The sequence below is a fragment of the Carcharhinus amblyrhynchos genome, chromosome 2 (assembly GCF_965287045.1).
Source record: "Carcharhinus amblyrhynchos chromosome 2, sCarAmb.v2.hapA, whole genome shotgun sequence".
Taxonomy (NCBI): domain Eukaryota; kingdom Metazoa; phylum Chordata; class Chondrichthyes; order Carcharhiniformes; family Carcharhinidae; genus Carcharhinus; species Carcharhinus amblyrhynchos.
This window is the reverse complement of record NC_137325.1, coordinates 73,512,933-73,533,478: the sequence shown is the minus strand read 5'-3', so window position 1 is coordinate 73,533,478 and position 20,546 is coordinate 73,512,933. Positions and strand designations below refer to the sequence as shown.

The window sequence follows — 20,546 nt, the reverse complement described above, 5'->3', positions numbered from 1 at the left end:
GTCATCTCAGGCAGTAGACAACAGGCTGCCTCAACCTCAGATCTGGATCCGAGGGAAACACTTGGGTGTAGTGGTGGGATAAGGTGGGCTAAGAAATCATAGTCACACAGTGTGAGCACAGGTAATGTTAGGCATTTGTATATATTTGATCTTGCTATGTATTAAGACTCACTTTTGTGAACCACTGAACTCCCCAGGCACATAGGATAGGCCACATCTAGAAGGGACACCCAAATGGCACAGTGGTTAGCACTGCTGCTTCGCAACTCCAGGGACCTGGGTTCAATTCCAGCCTTGAGTGACTGTGGGGAATCACATTCTCTCTGTGTCTGGGTGGGTTTCCTCCGGGTGCTTTGGTTTCTTCTCACAGTCCAAAGATGTGCAGGTTAGGTTGACTGGCCATGCTAAATGTTCCCTTAGTGTCAAGGAGATCAGCTGGGTAAATACTTGGGGTTACAGGGATAGGACCTGGGTGGGATTAGTGTTGATGCAGGCTTGATGGGCCAAATGGCCTCTTTCTGCAGTGTAGGGATTCTATATTCTATGATGAAGTGTCCTCCCTACTTCTGAACCTCTTGAAACTGTGTCATGATGAGAGCAGTTCTAACCCTCCTGCCCATCTGCATGGAACCACTGAAGTCTCATTCAGGAGGGTCTTGGGTTTCCTTGTTGCACCTGGACATTCACATTCAGATGGTGACGTGGGTGTTGGGAAGTGGGGAGGGTGAAATCCAACAGTTCAGCTAATGCAAGGAGTGGGAGCCTGGATAGAGTTTAACCTCATGACCCTTGTTTCCGAGTCATTAGGTCTACTAGTCCTCTCAATGAAGGCTGAGACTCAGCATTGGACATGCCATTGAGGGGATCTGATGGTGCCCTACATGACATTCTTTAACAACGTTGTAAACACCATACAATACTACATTGTGCAGGTTAGGCGCAGTGGCCATGCTAAATTTCCCCTTAGTGTCAGGGAGATTAGCAGGGTAAATACTTGGATAGAGCCCTGGGTGGGATTGTTGTTGGTGCAGTCTTAATGGGCCAAATGGCCTCTTTCTGCACTGCAATTTTAATTTCTATAAATACATCCTAGGGAACTAAACATAACAAATAAAACTCTTACTAGTATTAGCCCAAAGAGAAAACTGTAAACATGTTAGTTACATTTTAACTTTAACTGACTCAGCAATATCATTCAAACATAACGGCAAACAGGTTCTTTTGCAGCTTATCCAGTATTTCTCCAAGTCCTTCGAAATCTTCCAATCCAGATTCACCCCACTTAATCTATTCCTATTTTCTATTTACCTCAGAGTGAAGGCCTTTGACTGTTTCTAACTCCCTAATATAAGTTTGTCCAAAGAGAAAGAGGAACATTATTCTTTCTCACTAAGCATTTCACAGACATCTCCAGATAGTACTGACTCAGAAACTGATGTTTTCTCAGAGGAAAGAGGGAGAAATGTGTGACTGAAGGATACTGTTTAAAATCTAATCACCTCCTATTCACAGCTGAGGGATCATCCCCATTACCAATTTTTCCCAGGTTCTTGACATAAGACCGTATCATGATACAAAAATGTGGTGTTGATTTCTCTTCCTGCCTTATAGCCTGTCCATCAGGATCTGTAACGAATTTCTTGCTGATTGTTGCAATCTGTCTTTTATCTGGTTTTCTTACTAAAGGGAGTGAAAGCATAAACACTGAATGTGAATGATCAAACTCAGTGACTAGCTGAGCACATTGCATACAAATTTTAGGGTCTAATGAACAACCTGGGGCTGCATGAATTCCATGAATAATTGCAGTAAAGACCATGCTTCACCTCACCAATTCTTCTATTAACTGACACTTGATTCACAATGAACATGATCTATCTGTTCTTGTTTCCTTCAAACACGTCCTAAAAGCAGCCTATGAGTCATGCAATTCCTGTTTAAGACACCTCAGTTTGTGCAAGTCTCTGTTTATAAACATTTTCTCTTTCACAATTGTCTCATTAACAGAGGCAATGACATGACCCGGCTGTTGCAACAAAACTGATGTACGTCCTTTCTCCTCTGCCAAATGATTCTTGTGCTCCAGCTGCTTTGAATGGAGTTGTTTCTTCTATTCCAATTCTTTCTTGAGCTCAAAGAATCTTTGCTCTTTGTCTCGGATAATAGCATCACTTTTGACTGCACAACAATACGCTCCATACACTAAAAGATTCAGATATTTTGATAACTTCCATATCTTACTGTTAACTGTCAGTGGAATAAAACCAATCACTTCCTCGAATCGAGCATATTCTGTTTTAAATATGCATTTAGAACCTGGTAGCTCAAACTCTTTATCAGATAAACAATTCAACTTGGTATTGAGTCAAAACAGAAAGATTGTGCCTCATCTTAAAGTTATTTTGTCATCACTAAAGTGCTCAATCTTAGTCACAATCCTGCCACAGCCACCAATTTAAGTTGTGTTTTTATTTATCTGAGTAATATTTATGGTGTTCACTTGTTTGCAATACAAACCCACCCCCCAATCATAAATCACAACCCCCCAACCCACCCCCCAATCATAAATCACATAAGGCTCTGGAGTCTTAACTGTTTGGCAAGAAAGAACACTTTGAAAAATGAATTCAGAAAGTTTATTAACCATTAAAAAGGACACAGGTCAGTAAGATAAAAAGCAAAACATCAATTAACAGCAATTAGCAGTATTTAACAGGAACAATGAAACAGACTTCTCACCACCCTTCTCAGACCAAGTCATGAAGTGACATTATCAAAAACAGTTCTCCATGAACATCACTCTTCTTGCCTCTCATAAAAATATCTCTCCTTCTCTTCATCTTTCTCTTTACATCTCTCTTTTCATCTTTGTGTGTGTGTGCACCCCTACCTGTCCTTACCCAAAAAAGTTTCTCAAGACCGCTTTTTCATACCTCACAAATTGAAAGTAAACCTTAGCCAATTGGTCCATAACTTGTCAATAATGAAATACAAATTAGCCCATTGGTTTTAGCTAATTATGCATGTCATCTCTTATCTTATCTCTTACCTTGAGTGTGGACAAATAATTGGTCAGCATAGCTGTCTGTCATTTGGACTTGAGATCCCTTCAGGGAAGGGCTGATTCAGTTCTCCGAGTCAAGAATAACATTCATGTTATCTCTTTATTATGTGCCCTGACAAGCACACAATAGTTTTATTCCAACAGCACATTAAGAATCTGTATTTGTAATCAAGTGTCAATAATCTGTTTATAATTACAAAGATTATAAAGATTTGTGTTCCAAATTACGTTTCCAAAATTTCTAACATATCTGTCGATGAATTACTTATTCTTTAATTGTCTCACAATTAAAGACTGTTTACTTACTATGGTTCATGAAGGGAAGGTCATGTTTGACTAATTTGGAGGAATTCTTTGAGAACATTACATGTGTAGTGGACAACGGGGAATCTGTGATTGTGGTGTATCTGGATTTCCAGAAGGCATTTGACAAGGTGCCACATGAAAGACTGCTATGTCAGATAAAAGTGCATGGTGTTACGGGTAATGTATTAACATGGTTAAAGGATTGGTTAACTAACAGAAAACAAAGTGTGGGGGTAAATGAGTATTTTTCTGGTTGGCGATCAATGACTAGTGGTGTGATTCAGGGATTGGCGTTGGGGCCGCAATTGTTTACAATTAACTTAGATGATTTTGAATTGGGGACCAAGTGTAGTGTGTCAAAATTTGCAGATGACACTAAAATGGGTGGCAGAGCAAAGTGTGCAGAGGACGCTGAAAGTCTGCAAAGGGATATAGATAGTCTAAGTGAGTGAGCGAGGGTCAGGCAGATGGAGTGCAACATTCGTAAATGTGAGGTCATCCATTTTGGTAGGCATAACAGCAAAATGGGCTATTATTTAAATGGTAAAAAATTGCAGCATGCTGCTGTGCAGAGGGACCTGGGTGTCCTTGTGCAGGAATCTCAAGGAGTTGGTTTGCAGGTGCAGCAGGTAATTTAGAAGGCAAATGGAATTTTGTCCTTCTTTGCTAGAGTGGTGGAGTTTAAAAACAGCGAGATTATGTTGCAGCAGTATAAGGTGCTGGTGAGGCCACACCTGGAGTACTGTGTACAGTTTTGGTCTCCTTACTTGAGAAAGGGTATATTGGCACTGGAGAGGGTGCAGAGGGGATTCACTAGGTTGATTCTGGAGTTGAGAGGGTTGGCTTATGAGGAGAGATTGAGTAAACTGGAGCTACACTCATTGAAATTCAGAAGAATGAGGGGAGATCTTATAGAAACATATAAAATTATGGAGGGAATAGATAAGATAGAAGCAGGGAAATTGTTTCCACAGAAGTGTGAAACTAAACCAAGGGGGCATAGCCTCAAAATAAGCGGAAGCAGATTTAGGACTGAGTTAAGGAGGAACTTCTTCATACAAAGGGTTGTGAATCTGTGGAATTCACTGCCCAGTGAAGCAGTTGAGGTTAACTTTATTGAATGTTTTTAAGGCAAGGATAGATAAATTTTTGAACAGTAAAAGAATTAAGGGTTATGGTGAGTGGGCAGGTAAGTAGAGCTAAGTCCACAAAATGATCAGCCATGATCTTATTGAATGGCGGAGCAGGCTTGAGGGGCCAGATGGCGTACTTCTGCTCCTAGTTCTTATGTTCTTAACTAATGTGGCTGGCTTTCAATAATATTGGCTTAGATTTTATAAAAATGGCTTCCATCAATTTTAGCAGAAGATGTTAAGAACATATTAATTCAAACTGCAAAACGATAGTGGTACCTAAACTAATGATTTTGAAACCACTAACAATTTCATAACAAGAGAGAAAGGCTGCTTACTGATAACCATCATCAGCTCGAAGACTTGCTTGTCACCATACCTTAGTGGTCCGTGCCTATTATATATGTTGGGGCATAGCCCCTTTAAGGGAATGGGTCAGGTGACTCTCAGTGTAGAGTGATCTGCCCAGGAACTGCCCTGAGAGGGCACTTGTAGTTTGGAGTGTGGAGCAAGTAAGACCTGCATAAATACCTGTGTCTCCTGACGCCTGTCTGTGGAATGAGTTCTTGAGGATTCCTCTCATTAGTAAATAATTTAACAACGACAATGATTGAAAGTGAAATTCCTCTGGGCCCATATATAGTAGTGCATCTGTTGTTTGAAACCATGTTGTGTTCATGTGCAAAAGGGTCATGAGAAACAAAGCAACTCACAGTCTGAAAATGAATGATCATTGAGTGTGTGCGCTATTACTACAAATAGATACTGATGGATGGAAGTCAATGCTGGGGCAGCACTTTCACTGGTGCTAGAGGCTGTATGAAAGGAAAACCTCAGACGTATTCCTTTGAAAGCTTCAAGAATAGTGTTGAAGACATACGGAAGCAAAAGTGACATTGGAATAGCTGTGCAACTTAACAGGCAAACAGCAGATTTGTCTTTACATATAGTAAAGGGCAATTATTCAACATTGATGGGTTGAATATGGTTAGAAAAGATTGGACTGAACCGGGTCGAAGTCAACCTGATGACATTGCATTATTAATGATGAAGAAATAACTATGTTTGGCATTTGACTTGTTGAAATCTTCAAAAATGAAAGAAATCATTCAACAGAAACAACAAGGACAGATAAAATGGTGGGAAGGCAAAACAGAACAGTGTGTCTTCCACCAAGGTAAAAGGAGCGCTGGCTAGGCATTACTCCACAGGAAAGAATCGGTTTCCTGCCACGATTGGCACAGTGGGACCAGCATGGCACAGTAGATAGTACTACTGCCTCAAGGCTCCAGGGACCTGGGTTCGATTCCCAGCTTAGGTCACTGTCTATGTGGAGTTTGTACATTCTCCCTGCATCTGTGTGGGTTTCCTCTGGGTGCTCCGGGTTCCTCCTCCAGTCCAAAGATGTGCAGCTTAGGTTGATTGGCCATGCTAAATTGCCGTTTAATGTCCTGGGATACGTAGGTAAGAGGGATTAGTGGGGTAAGTATGTGGAGTTATGAGTAATGGGCCTGGGTGGGATTGTTATCAGTGCAGACTCAATGGGCTGAATGGCCTCCTTCTGCACGGTGGGGGTTCTATGATGATCCTTGCACAGACTGGACCTGTCTCATATACCGTCCAATCCGGAGATACTGTCATCTGGAGGAGGCATGTGGACCAGCTGTTGGTGGGGACAACTGATCTGCTGGAGATGGAAGCTGCTGATAATTCAGATTCAACTGTACAAAGTCCTGACCTGAACCTTCCTGAAATCCTGACAGCCTTGGACACTGTTCTGGCAATCAACAATTCCCCTTCAGACCAAGCACACAGTCAACCTCAAATAACAAAATCAACACTGGTCAAAACAACCACTTATAATGTTCATACAAATGTGAAAATACAAGAAGGCTATAACTGGTGCAAAGAAGAAGACACCAGAGATTCACCGCCCACCATTCCAAGAGCGGTAACTTCAAAACCATCTGCCTAACTGATTATTGTTATTTAATTATTGTTCATGTTAAACTATTGAAAATTGTTGGACATGTTCAATTTAAGGGGAGAGGAAATGTTATATATTTATATTGAGTATTAGTAGCTGCAGTAAGCACTGTGTATTAATATATACATGTCGCTACCAGAAATTACATCTCAGGTCACTAACACAGGAAACTGCCAGAGTGAAGAAACAGCCTATAGTCAACACCCCTTATAAATAAAGCTCTGTTAGTTTTTACTCCTCCCTTCTTTCTAGCGCCAATACCACAATATCCAACATGTGGCTTTTGCTTTAAGAGCTTTCAGAATTTGAAGGTGGCATTGCCATTCTCTTGAAGACAAAGGAATTTCTCACTCTCGCTATTGTTGGTGAGCTCCATTACAATGGTAATTGCACTCAGCTTGAAATCATGTTTTCAGCAATGACTGGATCAGTTACCTGCAGATTTCTCTTGCTTAGAGTTTTACTTTAAAATCACAAATTTGTCAAATCCTGACTTTTGCTTGCTCTTGTCTGATTTTAGAAGCCAGCTTCTCCCAAGTGCTTTTTTCTGTCTGGAGTATGGCACATGTTCAGACACCAACTCAAGGATCTGACTTTTCAAAAGAGTTTTTAAGAGGGAATTTTGACCACTGAAGTGCATAAACATTTCTCAGGACTTATTAATCTTGGAATTTAAATGTTTTAGCTCATTCCTGCTAGTTCTGCTGGCTCTGTGCTCTGGGAATAGAAGTTGGACTTCCAAGAAATCCCATGGTGTTTTTTACCTAAGTGAGGAATTTTAATTTTTTGCCTTCAGCTTCCAAGCCTTACTTTAAGATGCTTTTCTGGTGATTTTTCCTCTGTGCCTCAGCTCCTCAAATTTCTTTTCATGTCAAATTACTTTGTTGAATGATCTTCCCAGTCTTCCAGCATTTTATTTCTTTTCTGCATTTTCTGTGAGGTTTGGTTTTTGTTTTCACAAGCTGTCCTTATGCTGTGGAGTTCGATTCAATTTGATAGGTCTAAAGGAATCTTCTTCATAATCATATGTAAGTTAACTAAAAATCTTTTTTGATTCTTACAGCTATTTACAAATGTACAGGAAAAGGGCACATGCTGGGAGCTGTCTCCATGCTTACTCATATACACAGCTTTGTCCAACACTGGACGGACCATGGGTACAAGTCATGTGCATTCTTACATCACTATGTCAACATCACTGTATTCAGTCCCCCATTAACCCTATCTGTGCCAGACCTTCTACTACACTCCTAACATTTTTTTTGCCCTCTTGCAGAAGAATTTCACTGCTACTCTTGAAACTTGATGCTCCAAAGTCAATTTTTATCCATGGGATGCCAATGAAATGAGGAAATGGATCCAAGGATCGCTTTGTTTCGTGAACCGTCCTTTGGATTTTTGCAAAACATCAAATTTAGTGCGAGGCAGAACCTGGCTCTGACTAGAAGCAAAAACAATGTTCATCCAAAACCAGAACCAGTGCATTCTATCTGGAAGAGAAAACCTCCAGATTTCAGTCCACAATTTTACACATCCTCAATGATATCCAGTGAGAAATTGGCTTCGGGAAAAGCAAACACATCAGAAGATTTTAAGAAGATTGAAACATGTAGGAAGGTTCTGTTTCCTGAAGTTGTTGTCAAAAAAGGGACTTCAAACTTTGTCTGCAGGTTTAAAATTCTTGATCCATTTGAAGCTAATATTATGTTTGTGAAGTACGGAAAGTATAAAGCTGGTGCCTTTAAAGATCCAAAACCACATGATTTCAGACAGGTATTTATTCATTCATATTTATTCTAATTATGAATTAGAGAGACAGCTATCCTGCAGTCAGACGGATGTATTATAATTGTAAACACACACATAAGCTCCTAAAGCATGACAGAGTGCAGAAATCCAGATGAAACATTCTCTCCTGAAAGTATTGTCATCTTTGGTGTGTAGGTCTATGATTGTCTGCAGTCTCCCACTTGCCTACTTTATGACTTTACTGTTGTAATGTCTATGTCTATCCGATTCCAAGTTATTGATGAGGGAGCATTTTTGTTGCTCAACTTTGCCAAGACTGAAATGATGCTGTACAGCCTCTGCAAGAAACTTTCTATGTTATTCCCCTGATTTCTGGCAGCCCAAATATCAGTTAAGCTCAATCCAACAGAGCAGAGCCTTGGACTGCAGCCTGACATGAACTGAACTTTAATCCTCACCTCTAATCTATCACCACATTTACTTATTACCAGCACTGAGAATACCATTCATTCCCAGCAGCACTTCATCTCAATACTGAAACTTTCATTTGTGCATTTGTCATCTGTGAACTTCAAGTTTTCAAAGCCTTCCTTTTAACCTCTTTAACTGCATAAAATCCAATTGATTCAAAAATGTATTGCTTCCATCCTATTCTGTGCAAGATCTCATTTAATTATCACTCCACCTCACCCTTCATTGCCTCCCTACCTCCTAAATAGTACATCAGTTTGCCTGTTTCCAGGAGCCCTGTAGTTCCAGTAGAGGGTGAAAGAGGGTGAGGGAGGGTGGAAGACGGTGGATCACGGTATTTCCAGGGCAGTTCGGATGAAGAAATTGTCACCTGTAATTCACCACTTCAACCTTAATTTTCCATTCAAGAAATGTGTAAAACAATGGGGGATGTACTCGTCTGAGAAAATTACAGCACAGAACACACCGTAGCATATCATGTTTGCCTTTTCAAGTCCATGCAAGTTCTTTGCTGTCCAAAACTAATCACAATGCCCTGTTCTCTTCCCACAATCCTTTATTACTTCCTACTTCACTTTTCCCTCAAGTTTCAAAAATCCTGACATAATAAGAACTCATTCCAACTGTACCAATGAGATGAGGATCTCACTGTGGGAGGAAATCCATCCGTAAACCCTTATCTTTAAGCGTATGGAAAATTGCAGTACCAAACTCCTGCCATTACACTGCATTGCTGGGTAATAATTGTAGCCGATCTTACGTTTCTCATTGTAGACACATACAAAGGTTGCCATGGTGATAAAGTATGTTTATTTCTGCAAACTCCATGCAATGGTAATAATAGCTGTCTTTTTCTTCTATTGTTAGTATGACACCAATATTCCAAACTTTGTGACCAGTTTTGACAGGGACCCATTCAATCTGAAGCTCAAATCAAAGGACTTAAACACAGGTATATTAATTGTGATAAATTAGGAAATTAATGCGGATCCACTGTAACAAATGATTGAAGGAGCAAACATTTTTAATTGTTTCTGGGCATATAGTTGAGAATAATTGCCTCCAATGCTCATGATATGTGTAATGATTTTAAAGTGCATTATCACTTAAACAAACAACTGCATATATAAAAATGTTTGATGATCACTTCCACTTCTAAGGATTTAATGGATTGCAATTTTCATACTGATGAGAATCATGTCTAAAGCTTAGCATTGAAAATATTACACTATCTGCAATCAGAAATGTGAATACTTACAGTCAGCAGACACACTCATAGCAAATAACTAATGACTTTAATTAAAGGTGGAGTAAATGGTGTGCTATTTGAAATCACACGGATTGATTTGGTTGAGGGAATTAAGACTTTTTTCACTCAGTATTATGAACAGATTGCCATTATTTTACCAAGTGTAAAAAACTGACTGAATTATTTATTCAGTACACTAAGGCTGGAATTCTCCAGCCATTCATGCCCCACTGCAAGTGAGAACAGGGAATTTGACACTCTGCCAAATCTCCATTCACTTTAGCAGGATCAAAGAATCCCAGCTGAGGCGAGGTCGGAGAATCCAGCCCTTCAAGCTTACTTTGATTTGATTTATTATTGTCACTGTGAAAAGTATTGTTTCTGGTGCACTATGCAAAACATACCATTCATAGAGAAGGAAAGGAGAGTGCAGAATGTAGTGTTACAGTCATAGCTAGGGTGTAGAGAAAGATCAACTTAGTGCGAGATAGGTCCGTTCAAAAGTTTGATGGCAGCAGGGAAGAGGCTGTTTTTGAGTCAATTGGTATGTGTCCTCAGACTTTTCAAACTATCTGTCCTACAAATCCTACCATCTGCATATCAGAACTGACATTCCCTATTTAATCATCTTTAACTCAGTTTGATTTAAACAGAGAACCATTCACCTTCTCATATTTGTTTTCCCACAATCAAACATCTCCACCTCTCTGGTAGTCATTCCCTGAGCAGAGTTGACTTAAGCCATCTTCCAACAAATAGGCTCCTTTTGCTTCTCAAGTTGTTTGTATGTTATGAGCCTTCTGTTTCATCTCCATGCTGCTGTTGGTGCTGCATGGATTTCCCCGCTTCTGAAAACTTCTGTTCTTGAAACCAGTTCTATCCTTTTAAGGTGCGAATGCCGACCTGGCCTAACTGACTGCCAGTAAACATGCATGTTTATGATATGTTGAAATAGAATTGTGGGGTATTTTAGATTCACCTGTAAGGGCTACTGGGCCTTGGTTTAACATCTCAACTGAAAGACAGCACCACTTGAGCAATGCTATGGAAAAGTTATTGGATTGACTACAGGTGAATCATACATTAACTAACTGATATTTCATTTCTTTCATTAGCTCACAAGCTTCTCCCAGATATCAAGCAGCTAAAGGGCACACGTTCTCAACGTTTTGAGACTCACAAACCTCAGGAATTGAAATGGGACCCACAGCTCAGCCTGAGGAAAGAAACCTGGCCACAGAAATCAGCTTCTTATACGGTCAGTACTTAATTTATCAGGCAGTCATTCAACACATCCCAGATATTTGGGGCTGAATTTTAGTCCTGAAGTCCCATACCTGAAGTTGGGCACATTGCGGTATCCCAGGGATATCGGTAATATCCCTGATATTACCGATGTAATATCAGGTGCATTACATTGGCACCTGACACTCGAGGTAGTTTATGACAAGCTGGCTGATTAGTGTTCAGGGAGCATGCTTGTTGTCCAATTAAGGATAACCTGAGAATAGGTGGGGCTGCAGGGCCAAAAGAAGGCCTTCCATCCTTGCTAGTCGGCACTCTCACCATCAGAGATATATTTAGGAAAGGGAGGGTGATTCAAGATGGAGGACAGATGGATTTTTTAAAAACTGGCCACAGCTGCCATTTCGTTCCAGTGGAGAGGGAACCATTCACTGGGTGGCCTCAACAATGGTTGATGCAGCACTGGCCTGCCACTGGGAGGCTGTCTTCATCCCCAGGCTGTGTTATAAGAACATAAGAACATAAGAAATAGGAGCGGGAGTAGGCCATCTAGCCCTTCGAGCCTGCCCCACCATTCAATAAGATCATGGCTGATCTGAAGTGGATCAGTTCCACTTTCCCGCTTTCTCCCCATAACCCTTAATTCCCTTGTCTACCAAAAATCTATCTACCCGTGACTTAAATATATTGAGCGAGGCAGCCTCCACCACTTCAACGGGCAGAGAATTCCAGAGATTCACCACCCTTTGAGTGAAGAAGTTCCTCCTCAACTCCATTCTAAACTGCTCCCCCCCCTTATCTTGAAGCTGTGCCCTCTAGTCCTGCTGTCCTTTCTCAGCAGGAAGAATCTCTCTACCTCTACCCTATCCATCCCTTTCATTACCTTATACATCTCTATAAGATCCCCCCTCATCCTTCTAAATTCCAACCAGTACAGACTCAGTCTATTTAGTCTCTCTTCATAGTCTAACCCCCTCATCTCTGGTATCAGCCAAGTGAACCTCCTCTGCACTCCCTCCAAGGCCAAAATATCCTTGCGCGTGCGGTGACCAAAACTGCACACAGTACTCCAGCTGCGGCCTCACCAGTGCCCTGTACAGTTGCAGCAAGACCTCCCTGCTTTTATATTCTATCCCCCTCGCTATAAAGGCCAGCATCCCATTCGCCTTCTTGATCACCTGCTGCACCTGCAGACTGGGTTTTTGCGACTCATGCACAAGGACCCCCAGGTCCCTCTGCACCGTAGCATGCTACAGCTTTTCGCCCTTTAAATGGTAATCCCTCCTACTATTATTCCTGCCAAAATGAATAACCTCACACTTGCTAACATTGTACTCCATCTGCCAGGTCCTCACCCACTCGCTCAGCCTATCTAGATCCCTCTGCAGACTTTCCACACCCTCTGCACAATTTGCTTTTCCACTCATCTTCGTGTCATCAGCAAATTTCGTCACCCTACACTCAGCCCCCTCCTCCAGATCATCTATATAAATATTAAATAGCTGAGGCCCCAGCACCGATCCCTGCGGCACTCCACTAGGTATCAACCGCCAATCAGAATAGCACCCATTGATACCAACTCTCTGCCTCCTATTAGACAACCAATCCTCTATCCACGCTAACACCTTACCCCCAACTCCATGCCCCCTAACCTTCTGAAGCAACCTTTTGTGCAGCACCTTATCAAACGCCTTTTGAAAATCGAGAAACACTACATCCCCCGGTTCCCCTCTGTCTACCGCACTAGTCACATCCTCATAGAATTCCAATAAATTCGTCAAACATGACTTCCCCTTAATGAATCCGTACTGCGTCAGCTCTATCAAACAATTCTTCTCTAGGTACCTCGCTATTTCGGACTTCATGAATGGGTTACATGTTGACTGGTAAATTCCAGTCAGCATCATTGGAGTGGGTTCAATAGACCCTTAATGAAGCATAATTAGCTACCGGTCACTTGCAGGTGGATAGTTATTCCCACCCTGTGTTGAGTTTCAAAATGGCCCAGAGGTAGAAACGTGGCAGTAAACTGGTATCAGGGAATTGAGGACCCATCAACTTCCACTCATGTCTTTTGTGGCTATTTAAAAATTCAGCCCGTAGCAGCTGTGCGAAAAGCGTTTAATTCGTCCTTCTAATGTAGCCTGAGCACAATTTTGCCGTGATATCTGTCTGGCATGAAACACGACTGTTATCATTTTAATTCCTTTCCAGAGACACAGGAGGAATCGGGATGCACACAGTGTCTTCATGGATCGAGTGGAGGAGAAAGTTACAAAGCTTTGGCAAAACATGGGTGAATGGCTGAAGTACTTCATATATATCAGGCTGTATTCTTGCACAATGCATTATTTTATATGATAATTAATCAAAAGCAAGAAAATTTTCAGACGTTGCAGATTTACCTTCACAATATAGGCATTCTCAGAGACAATTTTAAAAGTGTAGTTTGACGACATTTGACCTCGTGTTGGGGTTTAATATTAATTTTGAAAGACTTAGAGTGTGAAGATTTCTAAGACATATTCCATTACACATTTTGCAATGTATGCATTGAGAGTAGATTGTGACTTTATATACTAGGTTATAGTGAGTTGGTAGCCTGTTTTATATCTCTCTCAGTTTTATTTCCAATGGCTCCAGTGTAAATAAAAATTGAAGAGATGTAAAATAGCTGCCGATTTGCTTTTGCACATTTTATACTATCACACAAAGATACAACTAACCCCAATTCATTATGCACAGACCATTCCATCAAAATGAGGAGGGGCAAGAATGGATAAGAGGTGCTTACGCTTCATGCTTTTGCCAATCTTCCACCAAAATTATGCACTTATTAGGGTAAATCAATTGGATATTGTACCCCAAAGTGTGTGAACTGTGGTTGGAGAAGACAGCATGAGGAATTTCATGAGGCTGTTCATTTACATGTCATTTTCATCAGACTTTAATCACAGAATTGGGGTATTATCTTCCTTTTCTGCTAAGATGTGGCGTATAGGCATCTATAGTTACTTCACTCCCAAATGAATCCCATAACTTATTTGTGATTCTTGGCCCAATCTCCATCTGTCCATTGAGTCTCTATGTATTTCTGAAGTGGGCTCACTGATGTAATGTAGTGTAGGAAATTCAGGAATGAATTGGTTCATAAGGAATGTGCACATAGTTATAACCTGATCATTTGTTTTTATAATGTTATTTGAGGGATAAATATTGGCTAGGATATCGGGGGTGTTATCTATAACTCAAACCTGTTGGTAGAACTCACACCTTTGAGTTGGAAGGTTGTAGGCTCCAGTCCTACTTCAGGAATTGAACATAAAATTCTTGACTGACACTGCACTGTACTTCTGGGGGAGTACTCGGATGAGATGCTAACAGCATGTTCAACTGAAATATTCAAAAGGGAACTAAAATGTTGTCTGAAATGGAAAAGTGTGCAGGGTTACAGGGTGAAGGGAGGAGAATGGTCTTCAGGAGAATCAGTGCAGACACAATGAACCGATTGGCCTCCTTCTGCACTGTAACAATTTTATGATTCTCTGTTTCGTGCATATGTGTTTTGAATATGTTCCTCTTTCCCAATTTTGTTGGAGTGTTGCTATTATTTAATTGGCCATAAAAGGCTTTAAGGTATTGTCAGGTTGTAAAAATGCTAAATGAGTGCAAGTCATTTTTTTTCCCTCAATCAGTGCCATGGGATCTATTCCACCGACCTGCAAAGACAAGGGACGGGATTTTACAGCCTTGTTTGTCCCGAAACTGTAAAATCCCGTCCACGGTCAATGGACCTTCCCATTGTCTGCCCCTGACCCACTCTAATTCCCGTGGCAGGCAGGGTGGTAAAATTCCGGCTAAGGTCTCCATTTAACACCTCATCCAAAAAACAACACCACTGATGTTGCAGCACTTCCTCAGTGTTATACTGAAGTGCCAAACTAGAATTTGTGCTAATGGTTCTGTAATAAGACTTGATCCCATCACTTTATGCCACGGAAGTAAGAGCTCTATCACTAAGCGACAGCTAACACATACTACATAATATACAGGTCCAATCCCCAGATCCATTCCACGGGCCCAGTATCTAAGATGGACACTATTGATGAGAATGCATTGCAGACTTTGGCAAATCACATTGTTATTATTGTTTTTGGTCTTAGATGCGGTATTAGTATCAGAATTTACAAATAGTGCTGGAATAAATGCTGTTATCATACTCTATCTTTTATTGAACATTATGCTAACTGTTGACAAGGTAGATCTAGAAGACTGCACACAGAGCTATCTCTCTATGCTCTGTTATCATGTAATCTTATGTTACTGATTATGTGGATTTTATATTTATCTATTTGTTATTAAAGTGGCACAGTGGCTAGCATTGCTGTCTCACAGCACGAGGGAACCAGGTTCGATTCCACCCTTGGGTCACTGTCTGTGTGGAGTTTGGATGCTTCCACTGTGTCTCCATGGGTTTCCTCTGAGTGCTTCAGTTTCCTCCCACCATCCAAAGATGTGCAGGCTAGATGGATTGGCCATGTTAAATTACCCCTTAATGTCTAAAGATGCATAGGTTAGGGAAACTGACCCTGGTAAATGCATGCAGTTGTGGGAACAGGTGGAGGGAGTACCTGGATATTCTTCTGGAGGCTCGGTGCAAATTCAATGGGCTGAATGGCCTGTTTCTGGACTCCAGCAGTTCTATACTTATACTTCATTGTGCAATCACAAAATAGAAAATTTTTTGACAAATTGACATTATTAATAATGGGCAGAGACAAAGGCAGCTCTGGATTTGCAGCATTGATGTTTGTCTTTAGATAACCAAATTTGATTTATTTATTCTCATATGTGATGGAATACATGCCACAACGTTTATAATACACATTTTGTTCCAAGCTGTACTGAATGTAATTATTTCAGAAACTTAGACCACTCTGGTCCCTAAACACATCCCAGCAATTTTCGAAGGTCCCTCTGCTTGGAACAAAATGTCATGCACCTGTCCAGCCATACAATCAACTGGACGTCCCACCTTCAGCCATTTAAATGGTCTAGATTCAGAATGAATGCAGGCCTAGCCCCATGACATGATATTGTGCTGGCATTAAATGGACAACTGTAAACATAGAACATCTTAATTACACCTTAAAATGCTTGGAAGTTTAAAAAAATAGAATAATCACTTGTGGTTCTTTCTACAGGGATCCACCAACAATTGTTAGTACAGGCGCAGGCAACAGTGTGATTTGTTGCAGAGTCACTTTATTAACTTCTAGGCTGCATTGCCACCATACCACCCCCCCTCCCCTCCCCCTCCATTGCAGAAAACATACAGGTCATGAAATAAGACAAGTGGTGCCTCTCTTTTCATCTCCCCCCACCGCACTCCCCCAGACTCTCACTTTGTGAGAATAGGGCTGATCGATTTGTGTCTACTTCAACAACCACATTCCAGGAAAACACGAAGTCCTGGAAGTGTTAAAGGGAAAAGGCCCAATAATAAAACGCTCTGTCCCTTGTCCTGACCTTAGTGCTAAGGATTGACAACCCTCCAGGATTGGCCTGGAGTCTTCATGAATTGAAAATTAATCTCCAGGACACTGCTTGCAACAATGCCTGGAGAAAAATCATGAGGATGTTTTCTCTTTGCTCAATTTTAAAAATATTGAAAATAGGAGTAAAGACGGTTTGGTTGACAGTTAAGAATTATCCAGTTGAGTAAGGAGCCTTTTTGCTTTCCAACTGGTGTAGCAAGACAATGCATCACAAAGGTAGATGTGTAGATCGACTACTGGCAGGAGAGTGGAGAAAGTCATGTGATGAAACCTCCAGAGATTCACTTCATCACAATTGGCAACCTTATTTGTACATGAAACAAATTTCTCTCAGAACAAAAACCAAAAAAACTCATCCTGACAATTTAAATCATTTTGCCCAAAACATTGATTGTGGTCAACTGGTTGATCAAGAACTAGTTTCCAGTAGATTGTGTGTCTCTGCACACCATGTACTTGGTGCCTGCGAAGTAAATGCTTTTTATGCACTACACAGGTACAGAGCTGGTCAAATGCAGTGAACACTTTCTAGACGCACTTTCTCCATAGAATCATAGAACCCCTGTAGTGCAGAAGGAGCCATTTGGCCCATTGAGTCTGCACCGACCCCAATCCCACTCACCCTATAGCTCAACGTATTTATCCTTGCTAGACCTCTGACACTGAAGGGCAATTTAGCCTGGCCAATTAACCTAACCCGTACATCTTTGGATTTGGGAGGAAACCGGACCACCCAGAGGAAACCCACGTAGATACAGGGTAACATGCAAACTCCATAGACTGCTACCTGAGGCCAGAATTGTACCTGGGTCCCTGGTGCTGAGAGAAAGCAATGCTAACCATTGTGTTGCCGTTTGGCAAAGGCAGTTGCAAAAGTCCTACATAAGATGCTTCTCGTGTGTCGAAAATCCGGGTTAGACAATTGATTGCAGCTTTGAATTCACATTTAGCCCAGGCTGTTGAAATGTAACTCCCACCTACCCTGTTGACTGCAAAAGCCTTGTGGGATACAAATAGCCTTTACTGCGTTAGTGTAAGATTTTATCCTTGGGTCTCAACCCAATTCCGAGTACGTAAGCATCTATAGCACAAAACTGTCCTTATTTATTTGCATTCATACTAAACGTAAAAAGATACCCTGGACCAATAGAGTAAGTATCAACTGAAAATCAACTGAAATGTAAGGCCTATAATAGAGGCAAAATACTGCAGATGCTGGAATCAGAAACAGAAATTCAAAATGCTGGAAAATCTCAGCAGGTCTGACAGCCTCCGTGGAGAGAGAATAGAGCCAATGTTTCGAGTCAGGATGACCCCTCGGCAGCGTTTTCTGCTTGTGTAGTATAAGGCCTATATTGCACAACATTTTTGAATGTCCCTGTGGGGGAGGGAAGACCCCGTTGGTCTCGAGACACCGGTGATTTCATGTGTTGCTGTGCTGCAGTTCTCACAGGCACATTGCATAAATTATCTTATTCTCATCTCTTTCAGGAGCAACAGCTGAAGCATAAACAACCAGCGGAAATCAGTAATTGAGCAAGAACCAAAACAGCGCAGCAGCACTGCGACAAACCTGTATTAATGCTAAGCAATTTATTTTGGAAATCACAAAAAAATTACTCTAATCTAAATATATTTTTGGACAGTATTTTTGTGTTAACTGCAATATGTCAAGTGAGTATATTGCTTATTAGGCTAACCAGACAGTATGACAATTTTTTTTGTCTTTTTTTTTCAAGTATGAGCTATGTGGAGCTTAAGATTGGGGGGAGTAAGACATGTTTCTGATTCACTACCACCTACTTTGCGGCACTGTACAAAATTATGATATAGCTGACTGTGTTCTGAAAAGCACACTCCCGTCACAGAATAATGCTGATAATACCATTCCAATCGCTTGACCTCTGTTGCAAAAATGAGCTGTTCAAACTATTTTCCTCTCCAAGCAAGCAAATGTTGTCCTGACACTTTTTTTGAGAGAAATACCTTCAAAAATATTGCAATATTAACACAGGTGTTGAGATATGCAAATGAAAGTTGTTGTTATTAAACAGGTATCAGAACAGATACGGACAGCATTGTGGCACATGGTTAGTACTGCTGCCTCACAATGGCAGGGATCTGGGTTCAGTTCCAGCCTCAGATCACTGCCTGTGTGGAGTTTGCACATTCTCCCAGAAGGAAACTGGATTTCCTTCAGGTGCTCCAGTTTCCTCCCACAGTCCACAGGGTGAATATGTGTGATTAGGGGGTAGGGCCTGGGATTATTGTTGGTACAGGCTTGGTGGACCGAATGGCCTCCTCCTGCACTGTAGGGATTCTATGATTCCATAAGCAGCAAATTTCTGGGTGAAGGTATAACATTACAGATTTACAACCATGCAATAGAATGTTACTTGAATGGTTTTCAGGCTTCACTATAACTTGTATCATGGTGATAAAAGGGGTGGGATTTTGGATTAAGGTGAAATCAGATAATAAATGAATGCTGTGCTAATAATACTAACTTGTTGCAAATTCTGATTTTAGTATAGAATTTTGGTCCTAATTGCTTACCATAATTTGAATTTGTTTGGTGGAGCTAAGTGAGAAGAAAAGCGAAGTACAAGTGATGGAATATGCGATCTGTTGGTGAATGTTTAGTGGCTGCTAATGTTGAAGAGTTGTTGCAAGAAGTAGTTGTAAGGCTGGCTCTATTATTGGCTGTGCCAGTCATAGGGTGCATGCTAACTCCACCTGTCCCAGCAACAGATGCCACAGTTTGTGGCCGATCCAGATGCCCTGACCAGTTCCTATGATTGTTGCTAGGTAAATACATACAAATGCCTGAAGAAATGTTGTGCTGTATTTAGTTTCATTGTACATAATAAACAATTTTATTATTGAAAACTAGAAATCTATGTCAAATGCATTATTTGTCATCTTAAGCATGGTTCATAAATGTAAGCCCAGACCCTCAACTATAAATGAGTGAGTTCAGTGACCTGTTTGGCTGAACGGCCCTCACATGATTAAAAACACCCCACAGATGATTGGAGAAGTATCCAGCCTGAAGGCTTCACTTTAATAACATTGTGATTGCTGTCATAATTTTCCTTTGGAGGTTGGAGCCTCCACATGAAACAATCTGTTTGGTGAGGTATAGACACCTTGGTATAGGTATGGGGGCATTGACATGTTGGCACATAATACCTGTGACGCTACCATGGGTGGCACAGTGCCACAGTGATTAGCACTGCTGCCTCACAGCACCAGGAACCTTGGTTCGATTCCTGGCTTGGGTCACTGTCTGTGTGAAGTTTGCACATTCTTCCTGTGTCTGTGTGGGTTTCCTCCCACAGTCCAAAAGACATGCTAGTCAAGTGCATTGACCCGAATAGGCGTCAGTGTGTGGCTCTAGGGGAATTTCACAGTAACTTCATTGCAGTGTTAATGTACTTGTGATTAATAAAATAATTAAACATTACCTGACCTGCCTGGTCTTCCTCTCCTTCCTGCAAAAAGCTGAGGCCAATGAAGATTCCCAATTGGAGGCTCTCCATCATTGCAATAATGCATCAGGCCTTAGAACTTAACACTTTATTTCCCAAAATCTGTTTATGGTGGATACTTTGTGGAGGAGGGCATTGGTTGGCTTGAGTTGGTACCAAGTTCATAGGGGGTATTAAAGGTCATGGAGAGTGGTTGGAAGGGCAAAGGTTGGCATGAAGGGTATGCAGGCCATGAGGTATGGGTAGAGGGATATAGATTAGCATGGAGAGCACAATGGATTGTGGTAATTGTC

General features: G+C 41.1%; 1 protein-coding gene across 1 annotated transcript in view; it reads left to right on the top strand.

Moving 5' to 3' along the window:
* c2h7orf78 (chromosome 2 C7orf78 homolog) overlaps positions 1 to 20,063 on the top strand; it is a 28,394-nt gene extending 8,331 nt beyond the window's left edge. Inside the window, 5 exon segments of the mRNA XM_080216586.1 lie at positions 7,767 to 8,263; positions 9,578 to 9,662; positions 11,075 to 11,217; positions 13,419 to 13,496; positions 18,254 to 20,063. Of these exon segments, the coding sequence (XP_080072712.1) occupies positions 7,844 to 8,263; positions 9,578 to 9,662; positions 11,075 to 11,217; positions 13,419 to 13,496; positions 18,254 to 18,550 (1,023 nt within the window). The 5' untranslated portion in view covers positions 7,767 to 7,843 and the 3' untranslated portion in view covers positions 18,551 to 20,063.
* Positions 20,064 to 20,546: the final 483 nt, after the last annotated feature.